Genomic DNA, 26,107 nt, shown 5'->3' with positions numbered 1-26,107 from the left:
TGTAATTTCTGATTGATTTTCTCCATCTGTTTGATAAAGGTTTTGGAAATTGTTCTCCCATTCCTCCATGGATATTTTCTTTGTTTGCACATATTCGCTTATTGGTTTTTTTTATTTCTGAGCATTTTCGATATTTTATTCTGAGCTCCATATAGATAATTTTCCATGTCTTTTGTGAATTTTGTCCAGTAGTCTCTTTTTATTTTTCTTATTTCTGAATTTATTCTATTCCTTATTATTACATATATCTGGTATGCCTGTGGAGAGACGGTGCTTTTGGATGTCAAATATGCTATTCTTTTTTCTTAAGCTGGTTTTTTAACCTCCTCTATAAACCAAGGTTTTGTATTTTTTCCTTCATTCAGATTTACTTTCCTATTTCCTGGTGCATTTTCAGATGCATTGTCAATATGTGTTCTTATTTTACTCCATGCCGTTTCCACATCGTCATTTTCCGTGATTGGACTATTGGCTATACATTCCATTATGTTGGTTTTATAATCACCCCGCTTATCATCGTTTTCAAGGTCTTCCAAATTTATTTTTCAACATAGTTTGTGGGCTTATTCCGGAAATTTGGTCTTTCCATTCGGATTTTGCGCATCATAAGTTTATGGTCCGAGCCAATATTTGCTGAGCTTAATGCTCGGACGTCAATAATTTCCGATAGGTGTATTTTCCTGTTCGTGATTATAAAGTCAATAACAAATTTTTCTCCTCTAGTCTTTTCGAATGTATACTTATGCTGTTGCTTGTGCGGAAAGAATGTGTTGTTGATTCGAAGTTCATTATGGGCACAAAACTGTATCAGAGATTCTCCATATAAACTTCTGTGACTTCTAAAACCGTAGCGCATTTATGATTTGACACTACAGTATATTTAGAGGTTTTTCTCTCCGAATTTTGTGCTCCACTTACTGATTCTTTTGTAATACAGGCAGCTCTGTACAACGAAGAAAAAAGATCAAAATGTCAATGTGAAATGGCTGCCATTTTTAATATTCAGAAAAAGTTATTTGAAAATGTCGCTTTTGTCATCTATTAATTGCTTAAGTGTTTAACCGTCGAACTGCAGTTGTCCTACAGTATTTTCTGACAGATCTTTAACTGCCAGAGCTGTGCAAAAGCGTCTTGTTTTTCCGGGTTTTGGACACCGGCTATATATTTTTTGTTTGTTTACACATACCACTTTTCCACTCATTTTGCTAGTCAAGGTCAAGTCTTATTGGCAGTCTCAATATTGGAACACGCAGAGACATCTCTGAGGATAATTATGACATTGAGATGTGATAATTTATTGATGGACACAGCTATATTTATCTTTTTGGCAGTTAAGCAATAATATTAAAAATTTTCATGTTATAATGTTAAAACAAAGGCAATCAGTTTTTTCTTTTTAAAAAATCCATGCGGACGCATATGAACTCATTAGCTGAGAGTAGTCTCGGTGTTTACAGTTTTGCGATTTGCAACCTTTTTTTAACTGTATATACTTCTTACCCTTATCCGCACCCAATGGTGGATAGGGCACTGCATCATATAGAAGCAGTGTTATCTTGATCATTAAATACACGAAGGAAAGGTGATCTGCCTTCCGCTTTAGGTACCAGTCCAGGGTCAAATAAAATAAAAAAATCACTAATATTTATTTTAACCCTCTTAGGAATCTAACCCGGGACTTCCAGTATGGTAGCCTAGCGGGCTAACCACTATGCTATGGAGGCACACAAACTATACATATGTACGCATTTAATAAATCAATCTAATATTTTTATCTATTTTTATTTATTTATAAAGTGTCACCTCTTTTGGCAGAGTCTTGTTTCATGGCCGACTTGTTGATGGTGGCAAAGCCCGTGTCGTCTGCCACGGAGGGCTCGCTCTCATACTTCAGGGAGCCCTGGCGAGCCATCATGAGCAGCTGGATCATGTCAGGGCGACTGACGCTGGAGGCTTCCCGTGCCGCCATGGTGTCGTGTACAAGGCCACGGAAGAAGGAGGCCACCGGAGCCGAGAAAAGAGGTATTTTGAAGAACTGAAATTCCATTGGAAGGTAATAAATAAAAAATAATAAAAAAAAGTATTCTTATGGTATACTTAAGGTCGCCTCCGTAGTGTAATGGTCATCGTCCGCCTCCGTAGTGTAATGGTCAGCACGCTCGGCTACCATTCTGGAGGTCCCGGGTTCGATTCCCAGGGGCGGTTCAAATAAATAGAAGTGATTTTTTCACTGTAATATTTATTAAATACTACCCTGGTCTGGTACCTGAAGCGGAGGGCTGATCACCTTTCCTTCATGTGTGATCAAGGTAACACTGCGTTTATATGACGCAGTGCCCTATGCACCTTTGTGGATATTGGTTTTCTCTCTCTCATACTAAAGGTAATATAAATAATTCAATTAAACAGCAAATTACTCTTTAAGAAATTTTCTTTTTGCCAATTTCAGATTTTTTGTATATTTACAAATATTGTATTTTTAATTGTTTTTTTTTCGAAATACTAATGGTATAAAAGGTTTGATTGAAAAGCGCAAAACGATATATTCTGTAGTTTATGTAGGTTGGTTAAATTGGATCACCATATATGTATATTCTTCATTAGTCTACTGAAATTCGAGATTTTTAACATCTTTTTTGAATTCAGATAGTGAATGTGCATTTTTAAGATGATCATAAATGAATTCTGCTCAAAGGTAGATTGCGTAAAACTTTTGAACTAAATGGGTTGAAAACGGTTTTAAAATCTATATAAATAAGATAATGAATAAAATCTGGGTTTTAATTTATTAAGTTGAAATCAGTCTACAATATTCTTTTTGGATGAAAATTTTTACTGTAATTAATCAGTGGATATGAATGTTTCTAATTTCTATTTGTTTAATTTTTATGTAAAAAAGTGTATATTATATTGTAAAATATATACATATTGGTAGTGAAGGGATTCAGCCGGTTCGCACCAGTTTGCTAGAACTGTAAATTTTTCTTTATTTGTATTTGCAATAAATATATTAGGAGAGTAGAAATACTACAAAATTAAGGTGTCATTAAATATGTAAAAAGCCATTTCGGTTAAGGAATGGACCATGAAAAAAAAACAGATTGCTGAGAGAAAAGTAGTAGGCAAAAAATGCCATTCATATTTTCTTGTTTGTCAAACTCTACCGATCGATATTAATTTACCTTCATAACTTTAGGCATGGACCCGTATCCTAGGAACTTAAGAAACTGTATTCCGCTGAAGTCTGTGGCCTTCTTGCCCATCAAGTAAAATTTGTTACTTTGTTCTTCTAGAGAGTTTACTTTCATTCCGAAAGCCGTTGAAGCTATTACGTCGTTTGTATATCTTGTGAATACATCTTTCATCTCTACCTCGATGTAACCAGCCTCTGCAAAATATAATCATGCAAATTTAACTTATTTGTGAAATTATTTAATCCATTACGCATTTGTCACTCACAATTGTTTCTTGGCACTAAGAGGCTTTATGGTCCTATAAAAGTAAAAGCACAATGGTAGAAGATTGAACTGCAAATATCGAAACTTTAATCTCAGTCAACAAGTCTTTCTTCTACAAATACAAAATCCATGGGTTTTGAAATTTTTAATAGAGAATAGCTTTACTTTCGTGCTTTTCAGTAACTGTACAAGAAATTCTACTGAAAAATACGGTTTCTTACAGTTACATGATAAAATTGAGCTACAAATGTTTATCTTAGTGCCTCTCTGCTGTCGCTCTGCTGCCGCAATAAAATATTTCTGTGGCGTTTTATTATTGTGTGTTGAAATGAGTGAAATATATTTTTATCAAGTAATGGTAACAAACCTTTAGCTGGAGATTGTTTAGCCACTTTCTTAAAGTAGGCAACACTTTGCTCCGCACATTCCACAATCATCGGAAACATATTTTTCATTTTTGATCCGGTGTAGGCTGGACTCATGGACACTCTCATATCTCTCCATTTCTGACCTGCATAATACCCCACATTCAATTTATATAAACTTTAAATAAATGTGCTTACTTTAAAAGTATATTTTTCTGATGCAAAAAAATATTATGATGTAAAAATTTACAGAGGTACCTCTTAAGAAGAATAGATTCTTTCCAAACAGTGGATCGGCTTCCTCATCCATAAATATCCTATGGTCAATGAAGTTATCAAATTCTTTTACTCCAATCTGCTTTATCAACTCCAAGTCACGAAGGATGACAATGCGGTTTCGAAATGCATAAAAACCCACATACCTAGAATCAATGTTTTACCTGCAAAGGATCTACGAATTGGTGTATCACCAGGAACTTTAGAAGCTACCTTCAATAACATCACGCTTCTAGAACGTATATGTTCAAAATTTACTATGGAACTATATACAAAAAAAAATCTTTATAATTATTTCCACAGATGTCAATAGTTTCAAAAATCAGCTACGTTTTAAGCCAACAGAGAAACTGAGGTTTGAGCAAATAAACTGTGTCTCATATTGACGGTGGATATTATCAAGGTATCAGAATGTGTGCCAACAGATAAATACTTAATTTAGGATCTCAAGAAAATCAGTGATCAAATATTAAATAATATATGTCATAATTACGGTGTTCGTTGCAAATTTCACAATTGATTGTTGCAAACACAAGCAAATTTCACAATCTGACAGTTGATGTTGTATATCCTGACTCTGAATTACACAAAGCCATTCCAGGGCATTTTTACTGACCCACCTGGGGCCTTGTACATTGTCATGTTATCTCATCTTTGACAAACTTTAAATATTTGACTTACTTTTCATCAGTATGTTTATTGTATGTCTTGTAGACGGCTTCTATAAAATGTTCCTTCCCTAGAAATATGTTCCACATGTGCCCAAATAATGGAATTGTTGTCTCTATGTATTTCACGCCCTTTCTCTTAAAGTGACCGTTTAGCCAATGTCCATAATACAAAATGGATGCAACAATAACTACTAGCAGCAAAATCCATTCCCAAAGATTCCACGCCATGCTTTTAAAGCTGAAATATTAATGTGTCAATTAGTAAAACAAAATATTTTCACTGTTGAAATCGAAAACACAATTTCTGATTCTCTTTCATTTTTTATTTGTGACAATAAAAGATGCCAACTATATTTGAACTAGATTTCAAATATATGGCATCTCCACTTTTATACTATGATAAGCTAAAATACAGTAAAAAAAATCAATTCCAAAAAAAAAATATTTTTAAACATAAAAATAGAAAAATGAAATCGAATCAAAGTGGCTTCCCTTTTTTGAGCCTTGGGTTTTACAGATAAATTTTCTAAGCTTATGTCTTCCAGAATTCTCGATAAACGTAATGCTAAACTATTTCCATAAAATAACACAACAATACAAAGCCCGGATGGATCTGGATGAAAACACTATTCTTTATATCAAATTTCCTTTCCACCTTTAGATGTTTCCTTCCAATCACATTGAACTTTAGAATTCACTTCTTTTATTATAACAAAGAATATCTTTTACTAGTATTTTTCAAAATAACCACTGAAACTTGACTGCTTTTTAGGTATTATTTTTTTTATACCCAAAGAGTCACATTCGGTTCATATTGACTTAGCCTCAAATGATAATATTCTGCATGAATAAGTTTGAATTGTTTACTTTGTTCAAACTTTGTTTACTGAACGTTTAAGAGCAATGGAATGAGATAAGGTCTTATCTGACTCTTGTACCAACAGCTCTTGCATCCATTAATAGACGGGCATAGCAACATGAATTTCATACAATATCAGCATTGTTCGAATATTTACATTAGTTATTTTATTATAAAAAAATGAGGTTAACCTTCAATTAGTTGTGGGATGATAAATGAATTTAAAAAAAGTTTGTCTCTGTAGTCTAATGGTCAGCACGCAAGGCTACTGTTCTCGAGGCCCCGAAATTCGATTCCCAGAGGGGGGGGTCAAATAAATAGTAGTGATTTTTTCACTCTAATATTTATTCAATATTACCCTGGACTTGTACCCGAAGGGGAGGGCTGATCACCTTTCCTTCATGTGTTAACTTGTTAACGATTGAGATAAAACTGCGTTTATATGATGCAGTGCCCTATGCACCATTGGGGTTTGGATAAGGGTTTGAATGAATGAATGAATAAAATTATTGGTTGATCATTGAATGAAACTACAAAACTATTGAATAATCATTTAATAAAACTGCAAAAATGTGGTTTAGTCATCGATTGAATCTACAAACTATTGGTTAATCATTGATAAAACTACAAATGTATTAATAAATCATTGATTGAATCTACAAACTATTGGTTAATCATTTGATAAAACTACAAATGTATTAATAAATCATTGATTGAATCTACAAACTATTGGTAAATCTGTTAATGATATTACAAAAGTGTTGATTCATCATTGAATGAACCTACAAAGCTATTGGTTAATCATTTAATAAAACTGCAAAAGTGTTGGTCAGTCATCGATTGAATCTACAAAACTATTAGTTAATTATTAAATATGCAGCGAATGCTGCGTTAGAATAGATGATGTGTGCAGTGAACCATTTGAGGTCTCTACTGGGGTGAAGCAAGGCTGTGTACTAGCCCCATTTCTCTTCATCATCATGTTTGACTTCATCCTACGAATGTCAATTCCACCGGATCGAGGAATTGCAGTGAGTCCTGCTCAGAAATTATGCGATTTAGAATATGCGGACGATGCAGTTCTAATAGATACATCGATCGGAGCCCTGCAAGATATAATTGACTCCCTCCAAATAAACTCCGCTCGGTTAGGCCTAAGAGTGAACGCCAAAAAGACCAATGTCATGTGCAACTCAGCCTGTCCGGACCGAGATCAACATCTTACTTGTGAGGGACGAGCGCTCGTTCGAGTCGACACCTTCAGATACCTTGGAACACTCATGGTGGAGGATGGTAGTGTCCAGAAGGAACTGAATGTACGGCTCGGAATGGCAGGAGCTATATTCAATAAAATGCGCAATGTCTGGGACTCACTGCTTTACTCGACAAAAACCAAGTGTCGTCTCTTTAACGCCTGCATTCTCACAGTGTTGCTGTACGGATGTGAGTCGTGGCACCTCACCAAAGCTCAAAGCAAGAAACTAGCAAGTTTTGAAAATAGATGCCTGAGGCGAATACTGGGTATAAAGTGGTATGACTTCGTCAGGAATGACGATGTGAGGAGAAGAACTCAACAGCCCCTCATACTGGAAGTCCTGAAGAGAAGAAGGTGGACATGGTTGGGACATGTCCTTAGAATGCCACCTGAGGGTATCAACCCCTCATGTCTCTTCTTCCAACCCCGAGGATTCCGGCGCCCCGGAAGGCCGCTGACGACCATTCACCGACTATACTCAGCGGAACTTCGAGACGCCGGACTGACCTGGGAGGAAGCCAAGGAGATGGCGCGTGACAGAGTGACTTGGAGACGACTCGTGTTGGCCATATGCTCCACCTAGGGAGCGAACATGGAAAAAGAAGAAGAAGAAATATGTAAAACTTCATAGGTGTTGATTAATCATTGAATGGAACTACAAAACTATTGGTCTATCATTGAATGATTGACCAATAGTTTTGTACTACGAAAATGTTTTTTTATCACTGAAATTTCAACATTATTAAATCGAACTACACGAAAAATATTTCGTTAATAAGTTCCGGATATTAATCCGGCATTTATTAACGAAATATGAGATTTTTGATATCCATATTGTTTTTGTAAAAAATATGTATTTTTTTTATCACGGCTCTTTTTTTCCAGCCCACACATTATTTTACTTACTTTACTTTGCGTGAGGCTCCGACTTCTTCTTCACCCATATGGGTTGTGTTTTAAGGAGTTTTATTTGAATGAATTATCATTAAAAAGACTTCTTTATGCATTGCTTTATTCATTGGCAAAAGCCACATTATTTTAATGCATTATCAGTAAAAAGACTGTATGCATTGCTGATTTTTCTTCATTTATTGATTTATCTTCATATGGTATTAAAATAGAAACCATTATCATTATATACTAGTCTTACTAATGATGTGTCACAAATATTCTTGTCATATAAAATATTTGAACCTTAACACCCATTACAATAAAATTATCAATTTCATACGTAGCTAGGGATATGAACATTATCTCGTCATTCTACTACACGGCAGTTCAGAACTTTTGCAGGAATATTTATCATAGTTCATTAATTGACTGATTAAGAATCATTCTTCTACAAGAAATTCCAAAATATTAGAGCTTAATATTTATAGTATTTGGCGAACTATTTCTGCAGCAATGTCATTTTAAGGGGTGCTCATCTTCAGTCCTACCTCTCCTAATTAAAGAGCTCATTTTGCTGTGTTTGTGTGGACAAGTGGTTTGCATATTTTGTATATCATTTGTGTCATTAAAATACAAACAAATTTACATTGTTTGATTTTTTAATTATTCTCATAAAAAAATTCCAACATGTTTTACTCAAACTGGTGTCAAATATAAGTCATTTTGCACATTCAAAAATGCCATTGTAGAATGCCACTACAAGGAAAAAATATATTTGTCGATAATGATACACGTAACGATGTCACAAAATTTTTGACACAATCATAAAAAAAATCTGGTTTTTCTGCTTTATTTAAATTTAAGTAAATGATATTGGAGAAAATAATTAAGGTAATTCTATGATTCAGATAAGATAAATGTCTGTTATTTAGACGCATTAAGGATCATCACAACTTTTATTTTCATACATACTTTAATGAGTATTTTCATGCATGCTTCTTTTAACATATACATACTCTTTACTTACATATGATTTATAAAAAATACTTAATTAATTTAAATTCAATTTCTGTAAAAAAAATTTAAAACCCCATTATTTTTATTTTCAAAGTTATTTTCAATGTTTACTTTTAATTAGTTTATTATAATATGAAAGTTTTTCGTGTTATTACTTATTTTATAAGTTATTAATGTGAAAAACTTTGAAAGGAAAAATGATAGCTTTTTAACAGTAGTACATTGGAAAAAAATTGGATTTAGTTTTATAAATATGTCAATCAAAACAATATATGTATGAAAATACATTTTAAATCCCCCTGAAAAAAAAGTGTTATCGGTGGGTGTTAAAAGGAAAACATGTAGGGTCAGTTGTTGATGGTAATCAAAGATAATTTTTTTTATTAATTTTATTCTAAAATTTAATTGTTATATCTAATTGATAAAATTCATAATATATTCCTTAAAAACTACATACCTACACTATTCTTTTATATAATAATAAATTTATTTGAGCAATTTATCCAATGTGGATAGATTTTATTATTTTTTTTTTATTAAACTCCCAATTTTCAATGTAAATGTTTATACCGTTTGAGGATCAACTTCTTTCTGTATTTTTTTTTCATTCGTTGGGACTATATTCAAATTTTGAAACAATCTGTATTAAATATTTGTCTTTAGAGAAAGAAACAGTATGGATATAAACATAAAATAATTGTTGCATAGTTCTTTTTTAAGTCTATCTCTGAAGTTTGGTAAAAAACGCACAAAGTATATTTGATGAGTATCATATTTAAATAAAAAAATGTTTGCCTTCTAAATGGTTTACAAAATTTCATACAAATTAAAAAAAAAGCAATTAAATTGCTAGTATATGGGTTTTTTCATATACATACTAGCAATTTAATTGTTTTTTATTGGAATTCTTACAAATTATTTTCAGATCACAATTTATTTATCGGGTAAAAAACAGTTACTGAAAGCAACGTATCCTAAATAAATGCGCAGGATTATAATTTCTTATGAGTAATCAGAGTTCACCTTAACATTAAATTGATTAATAATGATGATGTAGATAAATATGATTTATTTATGAGGAATGCTGTCTCAGTTTCATTCCGAGCCAAAATCCATCAGCAGAATGCAATGTGAATGTGTCGGCGGCTATTCTGAGCGGTATTGTTGTATTTGGCGTTGTTATAATATCAAATGTCGCCAGCAGATGGAATATCATCGCTTTTGCCTCCATGACTGCGAACCTCGCCCCTGAAACAATGAAAATTACTAGGACTGATTAACATTATTTTTCACATCTCAACAAAGATGAAGAAGAGTATGGAAGTCTGGGCGTTTACAGGGCTTGCGCCGTCATAGGCCGGTTTAAGTGAATATTTTACATACGTGTAACATTCACCAATTCTACCCATGATTGACAACCATACTACTCAAATTCTTGGAACTTCTAGATATCGCTCACTCCTTTCAAGAACGTCATAAATCAAAATACTTGATTTTTCAGGAGAACGTTTTTAAAGTTTAAAAATATAATAGAATGTATTAAAAATAAATATCAAGCCACTTATTAAACTTTTTACTGTGCAACATATTATTTTAGGTAAAACCTGAAGGTTTTTTCTCCATTTGAAAATTATTTAAGATATTTAAAAAAATAATTAAACAGTACCTTTTCTTCAAAATGCAAAAACAACACTTTTTGCCCTGTAGTGGGTAAATATTAAGTTAAAAATATGCCTCTTTTGGTGGGATGTAGTACATTTTCTGGGCATTCCGAAAACATGCACAACTGAAAATTGACGATTTTTGATTTATGACGTTCTTGAAAGGAGTGAGCGATATATTAATGAAACTCGAAACACAGGGGATGAGGAAAGCTTTTATTAAAACAGAAACTCTTTCATTTTTATGTGAGGTCTGAATCCTAGATTATATTCACATAATTGAGAAACACTAGAAACATGATTTTAAATTGCTATTTAATCTTATAATTCGGCTAATTTATTTACAACATTTTGAGTGTGTCCAAATACGTGTTTACAAATCTGGATTATCTCCAATTAGGATTTTTTAACATTATTTTTGACGTCTCAACATAAGTGTATGTTGAGATGTCAAAAATAATGTAAAAAATAACTGCTTTTTGGAGATAATCTAGATTTGTGAACTAGTATTTGGACACATACAAAAGGTTATAGGACTGATTAAACCTATTGCCCACTAATAAGCGGACCATTTTGGTAAAATTATTTTCAGTGGTTTTGTAGTGTCCCCTTCAGAATATAAATACTCAATGCTTCAAATGTGTAATCACCTATACAAACCCTGGGCCCTACACCAAATGGTATGAAGGAAAATGGCTGCATAAATGGCTTCTTCTCATCCGAGAATCTCTCCGGGTCGAATTTTTCTGGCTCTGGATGGTATTTGGCATCGTGATGGATGGAATAGATTGGTATCCAGAGGTCATCGTTCTTCCTTATCTGTCAAATAAATTACATCAAAACATGTTGAATCATACAATGGGAAAAACAATACATTCATGTTTTTATTTGTCTTTATAAATAAACTTTTAAATAAAACTATTAAAAAAACGCTAAATCATAGTAATTTTTAATATTTTTATAATGATACACGGATAATTTCAATAAGTTTAATAAATCCTATATCTTCTTCTTATTACAATAGTTCAGAGTTGCAACTGGTCATCAATACTGTAAAAAAATTTAGATTATATCTAGATATTTAGAAATTTTTTGTAACGACAAGGATATTTTTAAAATTGGTTTTGTTTAACCTCAAACCCAGGAATTTAAACTTACTGAGATTGATCTTATTAACACTGCTAAAATAAAAATTAGATTTTGCAATTAATGAACACTCGGGGAATGTATTGTCATACTTCCGATACTAGTGACATTATAGTTCAAATACTAGCAATATCATTAGCGTCATTATAGCTGTAATATAAATGACATCATAGCTTTGATATAATTGACATCATAGCTGTGATACTAGTGACATTATAGCTCCAAAACTAGTGACATAATAGCTTCGATACTAGTGACAAAGCAGAACATCTTTAAATTTAGTTTAGGTAATATTGAATTATTTTCCCATGAAGGACTTTACCTGGTATCTCACTGAAGTAACATCGTTCTGTGGAGGTAGGGTGTATGGCTTGGAACATACTCTTTCTAACTGACTGTCTGGCGGCCACATTCTCAGGGATTCTGAAATTATTTCATTGCAAGCCTATTAAAAGTGCAAGAATTATAATAGAGTTATTTTAAATTTCTACTTATCTTCGCAAATTGCGTTAAACATAACAAATTGGGTTGCATTTATATAGATGTTATGCACATGAGGTGTACAGAGCAGTAGTAATTAACTATAAAAAATATCGATTTTAAATGGATTAGGGTAGAATGAATATAGGCATGAAGATCTGGTAAATCTTTTTTGTTAGAGCTTTTCATTACAAGATCAAAAAACAGAAATATATCTAAATAATATCTTAAAAGTACACTTTTGTCTGCTACAAAGTAAGCTGGTATAAATTATTGTACTTGGATTTTAAAATGTTTCTAAATTATTGTCCTCGTAAATTTCTTCTTGGAAGTGTTCAAAGTAAGCTTTTATATCGAGCAGTATTGATAGTTATAAAATAAGAAGATCAATCGCAAAAACTAGATATTTACATAATTTTTTTCTGAACAGGGTTTTTTATTTAGTAAGATAACCAGTTTTCACAGTTTGATTTCCACAAGCTGATTTGCATGTTTCATTTATTTTGTTCTTAGACATGAAGCAGGTATTTGGTGGTACGCCAGTGATGTGATACTAGTCTTGAAGAGACTCAAAACAAGATACAGCATCTGCACGCAGTAAGAATATCGTAAGTACTTTTCAATCTCATAATAACACCTTAAGAATGCTACATCTTGGGACTGCAAGACGCGCAAACATCTCCATCGTCCAGGAACTATCAATTGTAATAAAAAAAATCAAAGGATTGTTTTCTACTTTAAGCATATTGCCGGAAAGAATGGAGTCTCAGGAAGCTGTAAGAGGGACACTCAGATGAATCAGAATTTATCTAACAATTTAATAGACAGACGCCATGGCGTAGTTGGGTAGACTTAAAGTAGAAAGTATAATTATAGTAGAAAAATTTATTTTAAATTGGTCTGGGTGTGTGTGATGTATTTTTCACATTTACCTTCCATTTCTTACCTGCAGTCAAGCCTGTAAAAGTAGAGGCTTTGCGAGTTATTATTTAAAAAAAATAATAAAAAAATAAAAACTTTACTAACTTACGTTAGTGGATATGGTTTTGCATTCCTGACCCGGGTTTACCTGATACGACCATGTCCATGTACTTCATCTTCTGCAGCTCCATGTAGGTAAGCTTTCCTCCCGTGGCGGTCATGACCTCATCTACCTCAGCCTGCAATCTCTCCTGTATTTCAGGGTGTAGGGCCAATTCGTACGCCGTGAAACAGAGCAGTGTGGAAGACGTGTCGAAGCCAGCCAGCAGGAAGGCCACAGCTTGCGCTGTCAGGTCGTCGTGAGTCCAATCTGAATATTTAGGAATTCATTCACACATAGTGAGGAATATTTCTAATGCTGTTAGATCAAATACAAAGTTGATTGATTTAATAGTCGAATTTATAAGATTATTACTTTATTATTTTGTCACATTGGTAAGGGGCAAAAACGATTCTTTCATAGAAGGACCATAGGCAGTTTTGAAAAAAATAGTATGGATTTTTCAACCATGAACATAAAACACATATTTTTTATTTTATTCCTACAAATGAAGTTTCAAATCATTTTTTCTGTTTACACTTCGTCAGACTCGTGTCGGTCATTTCAAAACTAGGTTCCTGTAAAAATTAATGAAAATGTCAACGTATGTGAGGTATAGTTGGAACATGTAGGGAACTATGAGGTTTTAAGCAGGGCTGGATGCTTACTAAATAAAATAATACAACAGCGAGCCAAATGGATAGGCCATAATATAAGACACCCAGGTCTGCTTCTTACTGTTGCGGAGGGCATGTGCGAAGGCACAAACACAGGAAGACCCTGCTTAACCTACATGGACCAAATTATCTCCGACATGTGTTTTAGTGGGTACGCCGAGTTAAAGAGAAGAGCGGAGGAAGAGGCTGACCATGTAAGAAGCAAGCCAATCATCACAAAAATTGTAAAACCATGAAGAAGGAGCTGGTTAGATTAATTATATCAAAATATAAAATTAAATCTTTGCACAAATGTAATAAATTATATATGCACCTCTTTTGACGGTATCCTCTTTCCTGGTGTTCTCTTTGTACACTCCGAAGTCTGATTCGTCCGCGTAGGCGGGATCCGTGTCGTAGTTGAGAGACCCTTTCTTGGCCAGCATCAGGAGATGTATCATGTCGGGCCGGATAATGTTGCAACTCTCGCGGGCCTCCATTGCCCTGCCGACTATATTGCGGAAGAACATTTTGACATTCTTGGGAAACAGGGATATGCCTAAAAACTAATAAAATAGATTAAGATATTTCTCACGCTTTCCAAATCACATTATGGAATCTAATCAGTCTTCTTCTTTTTATAAACTTTATTATTTCCTTTCACTTTTCTCATGAAACACTTCATAATGTTGCAATCCATTGCTGTTACAATTTTACCTTCATTAGTTTAGGGCATGCCGAATATCCAAAGAACTTCAAAAATTGTATTCCACTGAAGTCTGTTGCCCTCTTCCCCATCAAATAGAACTCATTTGACTTTTCCTCTAGCGAATTGACTTGTACTCCAAAAGCGGTGGATGCGATGACGTCATTTGTAAATCTAGTGAAGACATCTTTCATTTCCACTTGGAGATATTCTTTACCTTGAGTTGGGTATAACGAAATACATGTAAAACAATTATATGAATGGGTCACAAAATACACAAGATTTGATTTGATTTGGTCACCGGTTAATCTTTCTTTATTATTGAAAAAAATAATTATGTAATCACATTTTTAAATGTTCTCATTTTAATTTTGTACAAAATTGTGCATTTTTTATTATTGGTTTCTAAAGTGAGTAGCTTCTGATAATTTTTATGAAAGTGTAAAAAAAAGTGCATAGTAACATTTATGTTTTTATACAATTTGTTGAATTAAAACTGTCTTTTTACGTTATTGACACAACATAATTTTTTTGTTATATGGTGCACTCAAATTGCTCTATATCAAAACCGGTGCGAACCCATAGCAGCACATTGTGTCTAACTCCATCAGGGCTTAGTTTACAGGAACACGAAGGAGATTATTTTTGGAATTATTAAATTCAGCAATACTTATTATTCATTGAAAAAAAAAAGTGTAATTAAAAATATCGGAATTTAGTCTGTTGGGGCAGCTGATTATTAAGGCGAAATCCCAAGGAACAATAACCAAACGAAATTAGGGAAAATTTGGTGACTTATGCTGCTTATTTGGGATAATACTAAGTAAATTTACGGATGGGAATGGAATTTTTACATTCTGCGCCAGCCTCATTTTAAAGTCAAAAAGGAAAGAAATATTTCAAGTTTTTATATGAATATTATGTACCAATCTCTTTGTTAAGGTCCAAACTATATGTACACAATTATATAATCCTGTCGCCAGTGGTCGGCAGGTGTAAAAAACACCCATCCGAAATGTGTTAAGACCACAGTACATCTGATGTACATAGTATAAACCTTTAATTTAGTAAAAATAATATGTAGGCAAATGCTAAAATGCAACGCCCATTAGGATATAAAATATAGTTCTTTTAATTTTGTACTCATTTTGGCTAATTGGGGCAAATGTTCCAGTCCCTTTGTGTCCCAATTAATCTGAATCAACTATATTTATAAAAAAAAAAACACATTGTAGTATTCCAAAAATGTACAGCATATTGCTAAAAAAGGTAAGAAGTGAGATGGATGCTCAAATTTTGACTAATAGAGAAAACCTTTTTTTTTACATATTTTGGTAAAATCTGAGATTTTCTAAACAAATTTGGACATAATCATTATATTACTTTTAGTATCAGAAGATAATTTCACCTGTAGTATTTTTCTCTTGCAACGCTTCTCTTTTAAAATATACGATCATTTGCTGTGCGCATTCCAATACAAATGGTAGCATATTTTTCATTTTGGACCCGGTGTATGCCGGACTCATTGCTATTCTCATATCTCTCCATTTTTGTCCTAAAAGTAAATATAAATATTTTAAACCAGTCCTCAATCATGATTTGCCACATCATAAATATTCAGTTAGATCTCTTTTAGATCAGAATTTGAAAATTTTCTTAATATTTTCTATGCTTAAAGTAAATTTGCCATTTTTACATCATAAATGGTAAATCATACATTAAACAAAAACAAAAATGGTTCTCAATAATTCAATTTCAAAATTCAAAACCTTTTCCGCACCCGATGGTGCATACAGCACTGCATCATATAAACGCATTGTTATCTTGATCATTAACACGTGAAGGAAAGGTGATCAGCCCTCCGTTTCAGGTACCAGTCCAGGGTATTATTGAATAAATATTAGAGTAAAAAAATCATTTATTTGACCCCCCCCCCTGGGAATCAAAACCCGGGACTTCCAGTATGGTAGTCGAGCATGCTGACTATGGAGGCGGACTCAAATATAATCAAATAATAATAATCATTAATATATTTAATATTATATAGGTGTTATAAACCTATTTTGCTGTGATTTTTTTTGTTGTTTGAAGCAATTTCATGAATAAAATTTTTATTCATGAAATTTATGTAAAAAGTCACAAAAAAAATCAATGTGGACGGAAGTTTAGGCAGTTGGGATGACATTGATTTATTCACATAATCCATATCAGAAAAAATATTAAATAAATTTACATACAACAGTTGCAGTTGTTTTTGTTAAATTTTGCACCAATGCATCAACTACCACCATAAATGATGCAATATCTTTGGGACTGTATTAATGTAGTTTGAAATGGAAATACCTTTTAAGAAGAATAAGTTTTTTCCAAATAGCGGATCGGCATCTTCATCCATGAACACTTTGTGGTCCATAAAACTATCAAAGTCCTTGACAGTTATCTTTTTGATAAGATCCAAATCCTTTATAACCATCGTCGGGTTATTGAAGGCATAAAATCCAAAAAATCTGCAAGAATCAATTTCTAAACAAACATGATGACTCTTATTTTGTACCATTTTTGAACTAATTATAGAAATTGTGGATTTATATACTATTTATTGAAACAAGTAATTCAACCTTTCTAATATAATTAATAAATATTTTTCCATGTTTAATGTACATTTTTGTTTGTACCCATATATGGTGTGCAGTTTTTTTTATAAGATTTTTTTTTTGCTACAAGAATATGTTGAACGGGTAAAAAGAAGAATACAGGATGCACAATGACTTCAGTCATTCATCTCATCCATAGTTTTTACATATTTTGTAAAGCAAATTTGGTAATTGCTCTTTGATAGCTGTTTGTTACCACTCATACCAGCCAATCACAGCTTTCTTTCCCACATTCTCTTTTTTTGTCTATAAAGGTGGAGACTGACCGGAGCATTTCGTCGTACCATAACGTCGTAACATTACTCGCGGCGAGCATCACAGAGTATCCGAAACTATGGATGGAGCACTCGGCTCGGTGTACTGACTACCTGAATGCTCGCATTGTGCACAAAATGCTCCGGTCAATCTCCACCATAATATACCTTGTTCACTTAATACACTTGTTCTAAAAATACAGTAAAAAAAGTTAGACTAATTTTTAAAAACAAATAACATTGAAAGAATATTATTACAATAAAGACAACAGTTTTTTAGGATTTTAAAAAGAACTTTTGTGGATAAGAGATTTAGTCAGAACAGTGACAAAACAGTAAGAGTTTGTATTCACTATAATCCTCTTCCATTTTTTGATTTCTTATAGATATTTAATGGTTGTATTTGATATTTAGTATTAGATTTCCCAAGTGAAGTAACGAGATCTGGATTCACTCCGGCATCACTTTTGTAAGGCCATACTAGTGAACTAAATTATAATAAATAATATGATACAACTTTCGCAACAGCATACATGTAAATCTTTAAAGCTCTACTTAAAAATATGAAAGACAATGTTCATACTTACTTGTCGTCCGTATGGGAGTGGTAAGCTCTATAAACCGTCTGCAGAATGTGCTCTTTCCCAAAAAATATCCGAAACATGTGTCCAAAGAAAGGAAGGGCATTCTTAGTACTGATGACTCCCCGATGATGGAAATATGCATTGAGATGATTTGCATACCACAGTAGGGTACTTAATAAGCCTATCGCTAGAATCGCCAAATCCCATAGACCGAATATCATTTCTGTAAAGAAAATTTTGCATTTTTCATCCAAATATGCTTAGGGATAGTAGAGCCCCTTTTAATTAGATTCACTTAGTACAGTGTTTGCACCCAATCGTTCACAAGGTGCAACATAAGATTTGAGCGGTGTTCACTTGATCGATAATTATATGATTTAGTCCAGCGCTTCAGGTTCTTGGTTCTACAAGTATATTTGATAGGATGTAGATGACATAAATGGAGGAGTTTGGGGTAAAGGACATTACAGCTACATAGGAAAGGAAATGGAGAAGAAATAGATTGACAATAAGACCATTGCATACAAATGGCCACATCATGCATGAGTAAAAAAATATTTTTACAAACAATACTTTAAAGCCAATACTTTAACATTTCTTAAGAAATATTTTCGATTACCAATAACCTTGTAAAACTACCTGTATTTATTAGCTTAGTATATGATATATGTAAATAGTATGTATGTATTAAAAATTTCCATTATTTTTTTATGATACTTTCAAAAGATTATTTAAAGATTTTAGCAAATATAAAATCAGTGATAAGAACCGAAAAATGGGTCACAAATCTGGATAAACATCAATTGCAGTTCTGGTGTTATTCCCGTATGTTTGATCAAGATAAGAACGATGGCATTGTCTAAAATTTGGAGGTGCTGACTTTATCATTTTGTCTTATGACCCAGATTTCTTAATACTTAAGTAAGTACATAATAATATAAGGTATTTAAAAAAAATTAATACAAGAAAACAATGTTTCTTCCTGCAGAGTAAACTTGTACTGTAGATCAATAAAAACATTTATAAACTGGTTCTTATTATAGTAACATACACTTTCATTTTCTTATTTATTTATCTTTATTCCAAACCTTGATGCGAAATGTGCAAGACTTTAAGGTAAATACATTTTTTTCATTGTGTGTTATACATCGTATAACACACATTAAAAAAAAAACCAATAGAAATAATAGCATACCTAAAAAAATTTGAAGAAGTACAGGGCACAAAAAAAACTGAAATTATTATAAATCAATGAAAATATTTGCCTTTAATTTGATTTTTATCGAATAATTATGTTAATTGGTATCAATGTAATTGCTCATAATGTTAGTACTGTCCGCCTTTATAGTGTAGTTAGTGGTTAGCATGTTTCGCTACAGCGTTCGATTTCCAGGGGGGTCAAAATAAATATGATTTTTCACTCAAATATTTATTTAATATCAACCTGGACTGGCTAATATTCTGGTTCTATACGATGCAGTGGCCTATGCACCATTGAGTGCGGATAAGGTTAGAAGAAATAATAAAAATACTTGGGAGTGATGTGTCAAAAATTAAATTGGTACTTTGGCCATCTTGATTTCTTACTTGAGAACAACTCATCTCTTATTGATAATAGTAATAATCAATTGAATATATTGGACTTCAAATTTAAATATCAAGTGCTATAGATTTGTCCGCCTGCGTAGTGTAATGGTCAGCACGCTCGGCTACCATACTGGAGGTCCCGGGTTTGATTCCCAGGGAGGGTCAAATAAATATAAGTGATTTTTTTCACTAATATTTATTCAATATTACCCTGGACTGGTAACTAAAGCGGGGGGCTGATCACCTTTCCTTCATGTGTTAATGATCAAGATATCACTGCGTTTATATGATGCAGTGCCCTATGCACCATTGGGGTGCGGAGAAGGGTTTGAATGAATAGATATTCAAACATGGGCAAAAAAGTGAAGCCCACCTGTAGCAGGTTGTAAGCCATCTAAATGTTAATGATTTCCATGTCCTCTAGATTTCCATATTCAGAATAGAAATGTCTCTCAGAGAGGAAGCAATTTCTTCCTCTCTGAGACATTTCTATTCTTATTTTTAATATGGTGTACTTGATTGCAAAAAGTTAATTTTTCTACTCACTTTTATGAAAGACAATTTATTTTCTTTTAATAAATATTCCTCACTTGTGTGCTGAACCGACTAGTTTGCCGACTTGTTAGCTTGAAATTTGGCCGAATAAGTTTCGATGGACTAGTACTCAATATGATACATTGTCTTAATATTTGTAATCTTTGTTTTATAGTCAGTCTGCACGAGTATATGAGTATAATTACCCGTGCAATATTCCAATTAGCACTTTATCTTAGTATTTAAATTGTTGAGATTATGGAACATCAAATGAAGATCATTAAATTTTAAGAGAACATTTACCAAATTATACATATTTTTTTCTATAATGAAACAAAAAATTTAAAGTTTTTTCCAGTTTTATTTAATTTATTACTGACCGGGTTTCATCATTACCGACATCATCAGACTGGTGGCAGGCTAGACAAAATTCTATTTTATATACAAACAAGGTAGGGGTTGTATATATGACATAAAAGTTTGTTTTATTTTGTTAAATGCAATTATATTGAGAAATATCAATACAAAACTTTAGTCTAATTATTTTTCCGCTTAGAATAATCGATCTAAAAGGAATATAATACAAGTCTTATTGTTTAGCGAGTTTGAATTTATATTTTTCATTTTCAGATAGGACAATAGGAGTTCCAAATACAGGCAAGAAGTACTGAGTAAAAGCACCTACTCATTATATATACTTGATCTCTAAGTACTACATAAAAAATTGTCCTTGTATATCGAAAAGTTACCAATTAACATTAGAAACATAAAAGTACTTTTAAATTTAAGTTAATTTTTCCATTTAAAATTTCAATATTATTCATAGTTAAGCACTTTGAGCTCTTCTGTGTAATGGGAGTAGCTATATAAATAATCCAATTTTTCATCATTACAGTTTTCATATAATTATGTATAAAGATATTTTTTAACTATTAAATAATCAAGTAAAATGTGATACAGGTTGTATGCTACTATCGTTAATAAACTATACAATTTCAACCAAAACAGTTTAAGATAATCTCGCATTTCCACAGGTGACTGTTTTGATCAAGTGGAACAAGCTATAAATACTATAACCAAGTTCCCGATTGATGTTTTTTCAATAGTTTATGCTGGGAGATAAAGTTTTTTGATTAGTAACAGAATAAATTGAATGAAATATAATTTATACATCTTAATATTCAAAACGTGTCATTGATCATTTGGTTATTTCATGATCAACAATATCAATATTCTATTGCAGCCAAAATAACGTACTCGGTACGAGTACAAGTGCATTAAATGAAAAGTTCTTATGTATTCAGCACGTTTAAAGTGATATTAAAGTGCTTCTCCTGAAGTACTTCAACGCGTTGCGATTCCATCTAATATATTTATAAAAAGAATATGTATTAGAACATTTATTTTGATTAAAACAGCTTAGATGGGCACTGCAGTGCAATGTAAAATTTTGGAAAGAAGTGCTAACAATACACGGGATAATAATCTAGGTAAATGCAAACAGTTTTTGAATGGCTTTGTAAATTCTACAAAATTCAGTTAACTTAACATCTGTTTATGTACGCACAAGTTTGAAATGCATATCTAGTTATCCACAATTTCCAAAAAAGCAATAATGGCACAAATTTTACTTATGCTTTCTTAGTCTTTATAGATGAGTTGTTTTTATTGTAGAAAGTTATTTATAAGTATAAACAGTTTTAGATTAAGAAATGACAATGTTTACCTCTGTATATGTTCCTTCCACTTTCTATGATAATATTTGTCTAATAACTTTAATAACACTGAGTCTCATCTCAATGTGTTTCTTTATAAGTAGATAATAAGGAGTAATGCTGGGTAAAATGAACTCAAAAATTTTTAGCACTTATTAAATTCATTTTTAATAAACGACATTAGCAAACCAGCATAAGAAGTTTTGCGTTTGATATTTATTCTTGCGGTCACCAACCGAAACTGGATCAGCATTGAAAAATACCTTATAAAAAGCATTCATTTCTATGTTTATCTTCCAAACAATGTTGAAGTCGAGATGCAAGAGATTAAAGTTATGAAAGTGTATATTACATTTACCCTCCAACTTCGATCTGTAGATCAACTGGGAGATTATATTCCCAAAATAGAACTTGGCTTCCCAAAATTATATAATTTTAAAATCTTGTAAGTTTTTTTTTGTACCAATAAGGGTTTTTATTTCTTGATTTTCATTTTATTATAATTTTTAATTCCTGTCATTGTATATTCCAAGTTTTTGTGACACTCAAATCAAATAATAGCTCGGACTATAGGTAGAATAAAGTGAATTCTCCCTTGCATTTATATATATATATATATATATATATATATATATATATATATATATATATATATATATATATATATATATATATATATATATTATTTAGAGGCAGTCAGGTAATAAGAATATCGTATTGTCTATTAGTGAGACCTTTATGTAAGTGTACTCAAGCTAACTTGCCTAACAATACACTTCATATAACAATAACTTTAATTTGTTTTATGAAGGCAGGGTGATCATCCTGTGGTCCATATTATTAGATAAAGCAGTGGAATGTATTTGACGAGATATAAATGACCATTAAGGACATAACCGCTTTATAGGAAATATAATAAAAAATAAGTAATAGGTGGAAAACGGAGATAAGCAGAATTCGGTTAGGAACTCAAGGAAGTTTCTTGATGTAGTTATTATTATTTAGTTTTCCATTATAAGTCGATTGAAAAAATATTAATGATTAAAAATACCCCATTTTCCTCTTTTGATATCTTTAAGGGAAAACAATATTATCTCTTATGTTTATAAAACTAATGACCAGATCGAATACTATATATAGGGGCATCGCAACTTTGTATTTTTATTCATAGTTCTTCAACCTTAAACCCTTTACATTTGGATGATATATTAATTTAAAAAAATCATTATCACGCTAAAATTAAAAAAATCTGAGAACTGAATTTATATTTTCAGATTCTGATTTCTGAGTGTTCCGATTTGGGAATATCACCTATAAAAATAGAAATGATTGGTTTAAAATAGAACCATTTTAATAAAATTTTATTTATGTGTAATTTTTTAATTGAATTTTATGAGTAAAGAGTTCATAATATAAAATATATTTAAAAATATTGCGTTGTGATGACCCTTAAATGCCATTTAGGTCACTTAAGAATAATGAACTGTATGCATATTTATTTGATTTACTTTATTTTAAACAAAGTCTACTAAATTTGTACATTGTGAAAAATCATTTAATAACTTGCACAGATCTGCTTTTTAGAACATCATCGCAGCATTTGGAGTTCCTGTCAAGATTGTAGCCATTATCGGACGGTTCACACTAACTGTGAATGCTGTGTTAAAATTGATGATGTGTTCAGTGATCTCTTTGAAATCTCTACTGGGGTGAAGCAAGGTCGAGTACTAGATCTGTTTCTCTTCATCACTCCTTGCCAATAAATTACAGTGAGTCCGGAAATATCGATCAGTCTTGAAAGAGATGATTGACTCCCTCCAAATAAACTCTGATCGGTAAGGCCTTTGAGTGAATTCCAAAAAGACCATTATCATGTGCAATTCAGCTTATCTATGATAAAAAAAACATGATTGAGGATGGTAGTATTCAGAAGGAATTGAACATACGACTCAGAATGGCAGGAGCCATATTGAATCAAATGTGCAATGTTTGGGACTCGCTGCTTTGCTTGATAAAAACCAAGTGTCTCCTCTTTAATGCCTGCATCCTAACAGATGCGAGTCGTGGTGCCTTACTAAAACTTAGAGCAAAAAACTTAAAAAAGTTTTGTTAACAGCTGGCTGAAGCAAATACTGGGTTTAAGATGGTATGACTTCTTCAGGAATGAAGAAGTGAGGTGAAGAACGCAGCAGTCTCTCATATTGGAAACTCTCGAAAGGGGAAGATAGACATGGTTAGGACACGTCCTGGGAATATCGCATGAGAGTATTTATCCCTCGTATCTCTTCCAACCATGAAGATTTCGGCACCCCAGATCACCGCCGATCACCATTCACTGACTGTACTCAGCGGAACTTTGGGATGCTGGACAATGGCGCGTGACAGGGTGGCCTGAAGACGACTTATAGTAGCATATGCTCCCCTAGGGACCGATCCTGGATGAAGAAAAAGATTCTAAAATTTGCACATAATACAGGATACATTACAACTATAAAACCAAATAAAAATGAAGATTTGATGTAGATGAAATATGTAATAAATTTTTACTGCGCTATCTTGAATTAATGAGGGAGGTTAAAAGTGAGAGGTAGAGATGCGAAGGAATTATGTTAGATTTTCGGTCAGTCAGATAAACTGCAGTTATTGAGAAAAAAAATGTGTTTACTTGTGCGGCCAATTCTTTTTGTACTTGATAGAATTGTAATTTATTTTCTGTCCTGTTTTCAAGCAGGTCAAAATAAATTAACAGTTCAATACCTTTCTCTTTTGCAGAAATGATTTCATACAAGCATCTCATTTATTTTTCAGCTGGTGGTTTAAAAAAAAGCAACAAAATTAGATTAACCATAAAATTGTACAAAAAATAAATAAATTAACAAGATTGATAACCTTGACATACAAAAAATTAAATTATGTACCCAAAATCTAAAGAAAAAAACTTATAAATCAGAAAATAAATAATTAAAATTTCGAATTTGAGGATCAAGCAATCAGCCAAATATATATTTTTAACTCGATGGTTGCCATAGATGAGATATCTTGGTAAATGATGGAGTGTCTGTATTGCCAGAGACGAGATACACCGGTAAATGACGGAGTGTCCGTGTATTGCCAGAGACGAGATATACCAGTAAAAGACGGAGTGTCCGTATTGCCAGAGACGAGATATACCGGTAACGAGACGAGATATATCTGGTGAAAACAATACATACGTTGACATCTGTTGAAGTTCTCCAAAGTATTTTATAAAATTCCCAAATACTTATAAGCGATTTAAGTTAGTTAGTTAGTTTTTACTTTTAAGTGATTTAAGGGTAAATTTCGAAAACTGTTTCACCTGACAGTATACAGATGTCATATTTTAGGGCTATTACTTACTACGCATTATATAAACAAATCAGTATTTTGATCTATTGTTTTGAATGCCAAGGGGTTCTTTTTCTATCTTTCTCAATTTTTGTGTTTTTTTTTAAATATAATTTTCCACCATCATTATGTAATATTTAGTGTTATTATTTAGTTTTAATATTTAATTAAGTAAAAACGTGCATGTGTGACTCAGTGTGACAACCCTGTCTGACAATGAAAATTTGAAACTGGTTTAACTTCAATAATAAAACTAACAATCGATGCGGGATAAAATATAAGTAAATTATATTTTAATAAATATGACAAAAAATCTTTTTTTAGACAAATTTTATTTTTTCAATAAAATATTTAAGTACTGAATATTAATAACCACCCTTATTTATTCCTCTCCTTTCCTTCTCCTTCCTGCTAAATCTATTATTTTATATAGTACCCTTTTTTTTGTTTTTTTGTTTTTTGTTTAATCTCTGAATGTTTTTTAATAGTTTTATAACATAATTGTGGAATTGTTTAATTGGCTTTTTTTTTAACGTAACTATTTTTTGTCAATGTAATGTAATGTTTAATATTGTTAATGTAACTATTGTTTTATATCATTTTTTTTATATGTAAGTTGTACAATTCCCGAATAAATAAATAAAAATAAATAAAACAAATAATAGGTTAAATACTAAATGAGAAAAATAAATGTTCTAAAATTGGGTATGTAAAATAAAATATATAATCCAATTACAGACCCGTTTAGCTGATCAATTTTAGTCAAAAAGGTTTTATTTTTTGGCTCGTAATTTCGACATTTTTGGTTATGAAAAACCTATCTCTGTCGTCTTGAAGCATCTACCTCTGTTGACCCAAAAGACTTAGACAGAATGATTAGACCTTTTCTTTTCCAAGAGAAAAATTTACAGTCTGTATTGTCCATAATTAAAATAAACTTTTTGTTTGGCT

General features: G+C 32.1%; 1 protein-coding gene across 1 annotated transcript in view; it reads right to left on the bottom strand.

Annotated features, from left to right (window-relative positions):
* Positions 1 to 21,861, bottom strand: part of LOC148312399 (uncharacterized) — a 49,593-nt gene extending 27,732 nt beyond the window's left edge. The window contains exons 1-15 of the mRNA XM_088277430.1: positions 21,802 to 21,861; positions 17,958 to 18,177; positions 16,806 to 16,969; positions 15,871 to 16,017; positions 14,474 to 14,679; positions 14,091 to 14,322; positions 13,149 to 13,370; positions 11,922 to 12,022; positions 11,104 to 11,272; positions 9,866 to 10,040; positions 4,781 to 5,008; positions 4,082 to 4,245; positions 3,826 to 3,969; positions 3,183 to 3,388; positions 1,804 to 2,035 (exon numbers count right to left, since the gene is read on the bottom strand). Coding sequence (XP_088133556.1) covers positions 1,804 to 2,035; positions 3,183 to 3,388; positions 3,826 to 3,969; positions 4,082 to 4,245; positions 4,781 to 5,008; positions 9,866 to 10,040; positions 11,104 to 11,272; positions 11,922 to 12,022; positions 13,149 to 13,370; positions 14,091 to 14,322; positions 14,474 to 14,679; positions 15,871 to 16,017; positions 16,806 to 16,969; positions 17,958 to 18,175 — 2,608 coding nt within the window. The 5' untranslated portion in view covers positions 18,176 to 18,177; positions 21,802 to 21,861. The remainder of the gene's footprint in view (positions 1 to 1,803; positions 2,036 to 3,182; positions 3,389 to 3,825; positions 3,970 to 4,081; positions 4,246 to 4,780; positions 5,009 to 9,865; positions 10,041 to 11,103; positions 11,273 to 11,921; positions 12,023 to 13,148; positions 13,371 to 14,090; positions 14,323 to 14,473; positions 14,680 to 15,870; positions 16,018 to 16,805; positions 16,970 to 17,957; positions 18,178 to 21,801) is intronic.
* Between the last annotated feature and the right edge of the window lie 4,246 nt (positions 21,862 to 26,107).

The sequence above is a fragment of the Brachycentrus maculatus genome, unplaced genomic scaffold, assembly GCF_059751285.1.
Source record: "Brachycentrus maculatus isolate JH-2025_06_01 unplaced genomic scaffold, ASM5975128v1 h1tg000042l, whole genome shotgun sequence".
NCBI classification, from domain to species: domain Eukaryota; kingdom Metazoa; phylum Arthropoda; class Insecta; order Trichoptera; family Brachycentridae; genus Brachycentrus; species Brachycentrus maculatus.
The sequence above is the reverse complement of the archived record's forward strand: the minus strand, read 5'-3'. Positions and strand labels throughout refer to the sequence as shown.